Source organism: Chinchilla lanigera, unplaced genomic scaffold (genome assembly GCF_000276665.1).
Source record: "Chinchilla lanigera isolate Chin_1 unplaced genomic scaffold, ChiLan1.0 scaffold00033, whole genome shotgun sequence".
Lineage (NCBI taxonomy): Eukaryota > Metazoa > Chordata > Mammalia > Rodentia > Chinchillidae > Chinchilla > Chinchilla lanigera.
Window position 1 is genome coordinate 10,403,044 of NW_004955434.1, and position 10,462 is coordinate 10,413,505.

General features: G+C 36.8%; 1 protein-coding gene across 1 annotated transcript in view; it reads left to right on the forward strand.

The window, feature by feature from the left end:
• The window catches only part of Uhrf2 (ubiquitin-like with PHD and ring finger domains 2, E3 ubiquitin protein ligase), a gene marked incomplete at its 5' end in the record, with an annotated part of 75,420 nt that extends 65,173 nt beyond the window's left edge, over positions 1 to 10,247 (forward strand). The window contains 6 exon segments of the mRNA XM_013516354.1: positions 517 to 679; positions 1,418 to 1,558; positions 3,393 to 3,489; positions 3,801 to 3,958; positions 6,765 to 6,863; positions 7,878 to 10,247. Coding sequence (XP_013371808.1) covers positions 517 to 679; positions 1,418 to 1,558; positions 3,393 to 3,489; positions 3,801 to 3,958; positions 6,765 to 6,863; positions 7,878 to 8,024 — 805 coding nt within the window.
• Between the last annotated feature and the right edge of the window lie 215 nt (positions 10,248 to 10,462).

Genomic DNA, 10,462 nt, shown 5'->3' on the forward strand with positions numbered 1-10,462 from the left:
CACTTGTTCTTAAAACTTTCAGAAGTATATTGTCTGGAATGTGGAAAGTAGACCTAGAGAGGTCATTTGTACCTGGCTGACAAATTTATTTTTCTGAATTTCTTTCTGCATCATTCCAGCAATTTACTTCGCCCCTTATCAAAAATAACTATTAAAACAATCACTTGCTTTAGTTTTCCAACGTACTCCCTTCCCTCAACAACCGTTATTTAAAGAACATTCCATGTATTTTTAGTTGTTTTCTATTATACGTGGCACAGATGTTATTACTTTCAGAAGAACCCTACAGGCTATCTGAGAACCAATCCCCTGGCTTGGGGGTGACATCAGAAAACTGATTTGTCTTCTCTGCTGGTGGGGGAAAGCATAATCCTATTATCTGGAATAATATGGAAAGAATCATAGACTCTTAACCATCAGGTAAGGCATAATTCACCTTTTAATTGAGCTAATGACTCGATTATATACTTGAAGAAAGATTCCTTGGTATAAAGACTTCGTTTTGTTTTTTTTTAGGGCATTGGCCCTAAACTGTGATGCTCCATTGGATGATAAAATTGGAGCAGAGTCTCGGAATTGGAGAGCTGGTAAGCCAGTCAGAGTGATACGCAGTTTTAAAGGGAGGAAGATCAGCAAATATGCTCCTGAAGAAGGCAACAGATATGATGGCATTTATAAGGTGCTCTATCTGGCATGACATCTTGTTAGTCATTCTTCTTGGGCTTTCAAGACAGGGTCACTTCAGGGTACTGGTGGGTGGGCTAGAGGAAGGAGGAAGCCATCTTAGTTGTATTTCCACTTTCATTTTTATTTCATTACAAAGTAAAATATTTCCAATTAGTTTTGGAGATGACCTGAAATGTAATCAATTCACAAAGAGGACTCTTAACTTCTATACTTAAGTCCTTTTTTCAAAAAACAGCTTATAAGTTCCTAATGGCAAAGTTATATTTTGAGTTAAAGTTCTTCAAATAAGTGTAGATTCTCTATGATCAAACCATGTAAATAGCTTGCCTATTGTAGATCTTGATTTTTGTCTTTTCAGAATGCTTTTAATGATTGTAAAGGATTTTGAAAGCAGAACACGTACAATTAAAAATAGATTGTTGTTTTTTGCTTCAAAATAATGGACATCAACTGCCACCATTCTTATCTAATATGAAGATTATGTTAATGAGCACAATTTTGTTAATGTGCTAAATGTAGGCTATCATGTCTTTATGGGAATTAGCTGAATAGGAAATTAAGTCAAAACTATGTTTTAATCCATGTTCTTGGCTTATTTACTATACTTACAGTAAAGCAAGTACCTTCTAAAGTTAATTCTGACAAGCTTATTTGAACCACTGATGTTAATCCATTACGAATAAAATCTAAGCTTTATATCTCAATGTACTTCTGAAATATTGTGCTGTAGGTGGTGAAATATTGGCCAGAGATTTCATCCAGTCATGGATTCTTAGTTTGGCGCTACCTTTTAAGAAGAGATGATGTTGAACCAGCACCTTGGACCTCAGAAGGAATAGAGCGATCAAGGAGATTATGTCTGCGTTTACAGGTTAGATTGTGTTGTATAAGATGTTGGTATGCTCATAAAAATACGCATCTCTATTATGTGCCTTAACACTGTGTAGAAGTCAGAGCACTGCATCAGTGCCCTCCATGAGGGGTGAGGAAGATCATGTGGTATACGAAGGGAAAGTAAGCAGGTGGCATCCTAGAGATCAAACAGCTGTAGGAGCACATGTTGTCTTTAGGAAACGATGGACTTGTTTGTGAAAAGTAGAGTATTTCCAGGCCAGTAAGGAAGTGACTTGAGCTGTGAGGGAACGGGATTTATGAAATTTAGGCTTAGGGGATGTTGAAAGGGACATATATCCTAAAGGGCGCAGCGGGAATGTCTGTGGTAGGGGAAGGGTGGGGAAATGGCTAATAAAAGTGGTCTGCTTCCTACCCTTCTCACTTTTCCTCACCCCTTTTCTCTCTTCCCCCGCAAAGCTGCTTCCCTGCCCTGCTATCACTTTTTAGTGATTTGCCTTTTTTTTCCCCTTTGCTCATGCTCCGCTGTTAATCCATAGAAGACTTCGTTGGTTTTGTATGCCTTTTGGATAGTATGGCTGCATTTCCCTTTCACTGCCTGTCTTCCCTATGCTCTTCCCCTGCCACTGACTTCAGAGCACGGTTTGAGTTCATCTCATAATTCTCCATGTTGTGCTTCCTGTAAAGACTGTCAGCTTTGTCATCTCCCCTGGCTCTGCCCACATTGCATGTGTAGGGGCTGAACTATGGGCAAGTGTCTGACCTCCCAGGCAGGTGAGTGTGTATCTTTTAGTGGAAGTCTGTTTGTTTTTTTAACTCATAGAATTTATTGTTTAAACAAGATCCATCAGCTACTAAAATAGTTAACAATATAGTGTCTTTATAAGTAAATATAAAAACTTTGTCAAATCCATTTTCAAATCCATGTGTTCAGAGCATTAGATGGGTTTGATTTGAAACTGTGAGCCCATCTACTACGATGAATTAATATCGTGAGGCCAAAACCACATACAGCTTTAGAGATAAGTATTATCACAACAGCATACCTCCTTCCCATCCCCCCCCAAGGTAGCCATTAAAACCTAGGCTGTGGGGCCAGAGATATATAGCAGCACAGCACCTGCCTGACAAGTGCAAGGTCCCGAGTTCAATTCTATGTATAAAGATAAATAAATAAACATAGAAGACTTTGTTTCTAAGCTAGCTGGATATGTTGGCACAGGGTTGTAATCTCAACTACTCAGGGTGCTAAAAGGCAGGAAGGTCAAACATTGATGACCAGCCTCTGCCACATGGCAGGACCGTATCTCAAAAAATAAAAAGTGACATAGGGGTAATAGGTAGAGTGTATTCCTTAAAACTGAACCCTTAAGAGATAGAAAATTTAGGTGGTTAGTCACTTAGATTGTCTAAAATCTCCCCTTTTTATCCTAACCTCCAGAAATGTGGCCCTTATTTTTTTTGTCTTAAATTATCTATTATGTATTTTACTACCATGTTTGTGCTTCATGGTTGAGCCTTACTTTGGTACCTAGATTCTCCATTCCTTAAACTTTTCAGGCTGCCTAGTAACAATTCATGAAAATTTCTGTCTTTTTTTCTGAAACTTAGATCATTATGTTATAAAATGGAATATTTTAGAAGTCAAAGCTACATGGCTTTACAGTGAATTTGGGATATTAAGTCTTCTTTAATTCTTTTTCTTTGAAAGTGTTTATCCTTTATGTAAATTCTTTCAATTTACGGAAAATAGACTCCACCGCACCCCCCCTTTAAAATTCCTCTCCAGGATCCAGAACCTCCCTTCTCTGTGAAGCTGAAATCTTTGTTTTCCTTTTGCTCCCTCCCATCAGTATCCAGCAGGTTACCCTTCAGATAAAGAGGGGAAGAAGACTAAAGGACAGTCGAAGAAGCAGGCCAGTGAAGCCACAAAAAGGCCAGCTTCAGACGGTAGGTAATGACTGCAGAGTGCTTTTTCTAATAGCATAGATTTTAGTAAAGAAAAATCTTAGACTGAGTTGAGCAATTCATAAGAAATTAAAAGCAAAGGATTTTTGTTGTTTTGGTGGTGAGTGATGGGTATTTTTGTATATTTTAATAATGTCAGATCCTTAACAGTAGCAAGTATAGTATCCTATACTCCAGGGCAAATGAGAAGCTGCTTTGTGTGGGTGATCTTCCTGTAAGTCTTTTGGTACCAGTTAAGTATTTTTTAATGGTGAGTCTAAGGTGAACTACTGACACTTTAAAACTAAATCTAGATGAGTGTCCCAGTGCCTCCAAAGTGATCAAAGCACCAGACTCAGCAGAAGCAGTCGAGGCTTTCCAGCTCACCCCTCAGCAGCAACGTCTAATCAGAGAAGACTGTCAGAACCAGAAACTGTGGGATGAAGTGCTAGCCTCGCTCGTGGAAGGACCAGTATGTAAAAGTTTTCCTAAACGATAGTGTTCTGTTATAAGTGATGGAAAATAATTTTCTATGAAGTACGATTTTCAAAGTCAGTCAAAACTTGATCCGGATACAGGCATGCAAAATTGACCCCCAAAATTAAGCATTAACTATTCCTTTTAATAAGCCAATAGAAATCAGTAGTACATATATCTTAGCTACCTTGTGTGTGTGTATATATTTTTTTTTTCTTTTCTCCTTTCCCTCATCCCAGTTGTTTCATTTTGAGCAGTTTCTTTCCCTTTCACAATAGCTGTTGTACATTTTGGATTTTATTTACTCGTCAGTTTCTTACAGTAGGGAGACAGTATGGTGTGTACACATGGGGGTCTGATTTGTTTCACTTACGAGTATGCCCTCTAGTTGCATCCATTTACCTATAAAAGCCTTGAGTTTATCTTTCTTTATAGCCGAGTAATACTCCATTGTATAAAAATACATCTTTTTTATCTATTCCTCAGTTAGTTGATGGGCATTTGGGTTGTTTCCAAGATTTAGCTATGACTAATTGTGCTGCTGTTAGCATGGGTGCACGTATATCGCTGTGGTACCATTGTTGATTTCTTTCTTGTTTTGAAATTCTGTATCATTTTCAATTTTTTTAGTTTTTATTCTCTTTAAAATAAAAAAGATTTAAAAAAAAAACTTGATCCTTCTTCTAGTCAGTGCCACCATCTTTGAGAAATTACTGGAATCAATAAACTTAAATGCTCTTGTACGTATTTTTACATCTTCAGATTTTTTTTTTACCAGGTGTGATGGTGCATGTGTACTTCTAACTATCCACGGGGCTGAACAGGAGGTTAGAAAATTTAAGGCCAGTTGGGCAACTTAGTGAGACGCTGTCTCAAAATAAAAAGGCATGAAGGCGATATAGCTCAATTGTAGAGTACCCTTAGGTGTATCTTTAGTACTACAAAAGCAAAAGGAAAAACAAAACAGACAGGTACTAGGTAATGATGACGCTTAAGTAAATGAATGTGTGTACATTTATAACTAATCTCCTTTCCAAGACCCTGGTAGGATGGGTCCCTTACTACCCGCTTGTCGTCTGACTGCTTTGAGTACTGCACTGTGTGCAGAACCGTCATCTGCCCACAATTTTATGCACATACTGTCTCTGCCCAGAACTCTACTCTCTGCCTTGATGAGGCGCGTTCTTTCATATCCCTTAAGACACAAATACTACACTACCCAGAGGCATTCTCACCTCTCCTTCCTTAAAATAGCTGACTTGCGTCTCACTTTTTAACTGGCTTGCTTTTCTCTCTGAAATTTATTTTTGTCTGTTCTCCTATAGGAATACAAGTTTTATGAGATTAGGGCCTTTTCATTTTTATTACCACTGTGTAGATGAGTACCTAGCACACCACAGGAACTAATTATACTGGTATTACATACCCCTGTTCAAAAATAGACACCACAGAGTTACAGGTACTAGGACATTTTCAGTTTTGTTCAAAGTAATTTGTTAGCAAGAGGGTACCTGGTATAAAGTTGGAGTTTTCAACATCTGCGTGTGGATGTGTTTGTTTTTGCTGTCACTGGGGATTGAACCTAGGGCCTTCACACTGAGCTACATCCCAAGACCTTTTTTTATTTTGAGACAAGATCTCACCAAGTTGCTAAATTATCATAGGCGAGACTCGAACTTGGGATCCTTCTGCCTTAGCATTCCAGAGTGCTGGGATTACACATGTGCTACCGTACCAGGCCTGCTAGATTCTTTTAATGTGTTATACGGTGTTTATAATTTACTTGAATTTCTAATCCACGTTAATATGACAGTATCAGAACATGTTTTGAAATATGCCATTTCTTTTTTTACTTGAAATTCTTATAAATTTGCTTTTCTATTAACAAGAAGAAATGAAAATACATTCTCTCGCTTCCAAAAATAACTAAGGGATTATCTTTGTAACTTTTAAAAACCTGCCATTTGTTCTAGTTTAAATAAGCATGGACTGGTAATGACTTTTAAAGATACAGTATAGGAGATCTATTTGAAAATGATTTCTTTCTATAAACATTAGCACCAAGGAAATACAAGATTGGTGGGGGGGGGTGTTTTGGAAAAATACCACAGAAAGTCATAGGAATGAAATATGTTGATTCCTTGTGGTATTAGATATGACAGAGTGTGTCTTTTTTGTTGTTGTTTTGTTTTTAAAGACAGGGTCTTGCTTTTGTAGTTCAGGCTGCCTTTCAACTCATTGTATAGCCCAAGCTGGCCTTTAGCTTGCTGTGATCGTCCTGCTTCAGCCTCCTGAGTGCTGGAATTACAGGCATGCACCACCACGCCTGGCTCTTTTTCTTCTTTTCTTTCTTTTATTTTTAAGCTTCAAAAAACATCTTGTTTTATATCAGTAAAATGTTTAATGGATAACATTCATGTACTGGAATAGAATACCGTAGTGCTTATGGAAAGATGAGTATGTAGCAACCTTTTGAAACTATCCATGTTGTGTTTATGTGGTGCTGGAAATTGAACCCAGAGCCTTCTCTACATATTACAGTCCCTCTAACCACTTAGCTACCATCCTAGCCCCTGACTTTTTTTGTGTGTGTGAAAAAGTACCCCTGGAATATGAGATTTAGAGGGACTTTGATGGGTTTCCTTCACTCTCTGTCATGTTCGCTTGGTATAAGTAGTTGAAATTTTCTTTTTCTTAATATTAAACCCTTTAAATGTAAGTCAATTTTTTGATCCTTTAGAATTTCATTGTACATTATGGACTGCTAACATCGTTTTCCTTCCTCTTGGGTGCTATTTTAGAACTTTCTGAAAAAATTGGAGCAATCTTTCATGTGTGTTTGCTGTCAGGAGCTAGTTTACCAACCTGTGACAACAGAGTGCTTCCACAATGTCTGTAAAGTAAGTAGAATCCCCTCCCACTTTCCCTTGACAGACCTAAAGGGACATTAAGCTCTATACCTGTTTTTAGCATGTTAAAAAAACTTTTTCATGAAGGAGAATAGTTATCAAACCTTGCCAGTAAGAAACCATTTAACTACAGCTTGGTTGTAACTTCATGTTTTAATAGTGAGTCTAATATATACTGCTTCAAGTGTTGCACTACATTTAGAATTCTGGAGAAAGCATTCAAGTGTAAAAAAGAAGCAACTAAGGTTATCATTGCTGTTCTCTGTGTAAGCTTATAAGTTTTATCTGTTTATGTACTTATAAGTTCTATATATTAGTTTCATGCAATTGATACAAAAATCTAAAACAAATTCTTCCTAGCAGGATGCCCACATGATGCAAATATTATCAGTGTGATACAGAAGGAAAATTTGAGTTTTAGTCAAGCCAGGGTTGGAAATTTGCTCTACCAAGTGGTGGTTTCATGCCCTACCTAACTTCAGAACTTGTTTACTTTTAAAAATGGGAACAATTCTCTATATGTGTTCCTGCCTCAGCACCAGTTAATTTTCTATATTTAGTATAGCTAAATACATTTTTAGAAGATGCATTATCTGTTAAGTGATTTGATAAGTATATAACATATTTTTAAGAAATAGAATCCTGAATTTTTTTCCTCCTTTCCAGCTGCATCAGTAAACAGCTAGGGTTAAAGTCCAGCGAAAATGATCTGGCTAGTAGAAACCATCCATGCTTTCTACTTCATTTTACCAGATGAGGAAATGGAAGTACAGAATAGTTGCATCACTTACCTGAAGCCTCACAGTATTCGTCAGGGTGGAAATATGTGTATATGTATATACTTTGACTATAGATGGTATAATGCATCGGGCCTTTCAAGCTGTGCATTTCTCTTATTATAAACAGTAAGATGCTAATTCCTGTTTAAAAGTGTAAGTTACTCATGGACCCTCTTATGAAATTGGGTGTTTTGTTTGTGGTTTTTTTCCTTTGTTTTTTCCTTAGGATTGTTTGCAGCGCTCTTTTAAGGCCCAAGTTTTTTCCTGCCCTGCTTGCCGGCATGATCTTGGCCAGAATTACATCATGGTTCCCAATGAGATTCTACAGGCTCTACTTGACCTTTTCTTCCCCGGCTACAGCAAAGGACGATGATCTGTCTACTTCTGTGTTGTTCCTGGTGGCTTATTGGACAATAAAGAATCTAAAGTGGGTGGGGAGGGAGGAAGCAACAGTGGACCATCTCTCTCACATTCTGAAGCAGCTACTCCTCTTTCCCACATAGCCATCATCTTGTGTGTGTAGTAAGAGGCCCATTTTTCAACTGTCTTAACTATTAAAAGGTAGTTCTGTCAGTAACAGCTAGTTTTAATGAGTAAGTCAAAGCCTCAGCTCTAGTTGATATTCAAGTTATGATTTATTTTGCAACTACCTCAGGACAGAAAAGATTTATGGGGATTTTAAAAATCTTTGAATAATTAGTTAAATGAGATTTTAGCTACACACTGCCTCCCAAATATTAGTTGTGCCTGGTTCTTGTAATTTGATTTTATGAAAAAGGAAATGACACTTGAGATTCTTGGAATGAATGCAGCTTCTGTAGTATGCATAACACTTTTTAAGATGTCTCTTCCATTACAGTATGTTTTGCAAGGACAGGTTCGTTTTTTAGCCCATTTTGTGAGCTCCATTGTGCTTTTCTTCTGGTGTTTTATGCAAGTTGACTACTAATGACTAATGAAAACAATATGAATGCATTCTTGCTGCATTAGTGTAATGTGGTGTGGTTTTGCAGTTAAAAGAGGTATTCAGATGCTTTAGTTGTAAATGTTCATGAAAAGCCACTTCTGTATTAGTCAAACTGCTTTTTAGTGAGTTTCACCAGTGATTTTATATCTGCAGAGTATTGAGGGGTGTTCTGACTTTTGAGAAGATTGAAATTGCTTCATATTGTGATCCTAAATTTTATATTCACTATATTCCTTAAAGTATACCTTAATAAATATTTTATGATCAGAAAACTTTCATTTTGCTTTACTTTTGTATAATTTTATGGTTCATGTTACAGATTTCTAAGAATCAGTTTCCTGAAATTTTCATTGTATATCTTTATTAAAACATTTTGACTCTGATTTTGGTAATGAGAACTAGAATGAAAATTTTTTAACCTAATGCATATTAATTATACAGAATGAGCTGCATTGTGTAAAATGAGGTCTTACCCATGAAGGACAAATTCCATCTTCGGTTTGAGGTTTTTTTTGTTTTGTTTTGTTTTTGTTTTGTTTTTTTATAATGTTTCATTCTATCAAATGCAGAAATTTTTAAAAGAACAGTGCATGTTCTTCTGTCTGTAACTGTTATGCTCCATTTTTCCATGAGTGCTGCTTATTTCAGACATTAGAACATTTTAAGATGTTGCTCCATTATACTCATTTTTATCACAGAAAATTCTAATGTGGTCATGTCTTTGTAACACTAGATTCAGTGCTAACTGACTGTCTGGGCAACATTTACTGAATATCTACTTTGTTGTAGTCACGTGTACATTTTAGCTCTGGCAGTCTGTACCACAAGCCTGATGGTCTTCTGTGCTGCATAGGTTATCAGCCTTGCATATGTGGCAAACTAGACCCATTGGTTTTCCTACATGTGGTTAAATTCAAAATCAGGTTCTGTGAAATACAGCTTTAGATTTGATTGTGAGTGATTCCAGTTTCACTGAGTAGCCCTTAATACAGTGATGTTTCAGTGTCTTTAACTGTGATGGCGAACCTTGTAGAGCTTTCAGTGATGACACCAGTCTGCTGTGACATGTGTGCCGTAGGTTCACCACCACTGGTCTGTGAAGAAGCCTTAAAAGAAGTCCAGAAGTTATTTTTATTGTGAAGAATCATTTAATTAGGATCTTGATTGAAAGTGAATCATAAAATGTATTGCCCTGCGCTGTAAATCCTGTAGCATTTGACCATGTTGAATGAAGGATGGGAAATAGTCTCCCTCTTTCAGCTCTTTGAAGTTTAGTTCTACTACTACTGTTACCAGAATAAGTCTGAGTCATGCTGTGTATTATCTTAACTCCGAATGAAGTAGGAAAGTGGGGTAAATACAGCTGTCAAGAATCAGCAAAACTAAGCAATTTTGTATTCTTCACAAACTTTTAAGTTTTTCTTTAAAATGAAGTATTTTTACATAAATATTTCAGAGGATATGTAGGAAACAGGAACTTTCAAAAAACATTACTACAGCACTACTGTCACATATTAAAAAACTGAATTTCTTTATATCATAAAGTCTCTAATAAATGCTCTGGATTGCCTTGAAATATCGTGTTTTTACCTAATCAGGATCCAAATAAAGACTTACCATAGTGACTAACTGGTATTTCTTAAGTCCTTTTTTTTTTAAAGGCAGGGCCTCACTGTATAGTTTAGGCTGGCTTGAAATTTCCAGCAGTCCTGTCTCAGCCTCCGAAGTCCTGATATTACAGGTGCCTCTTAACTATTTTTTAAGTGTGTGTATATTCCCTGAATCTTTTGTCTTCTGGGATACACACAAACACACACAGACTTCACTGTTTGCAGTTTGTATGT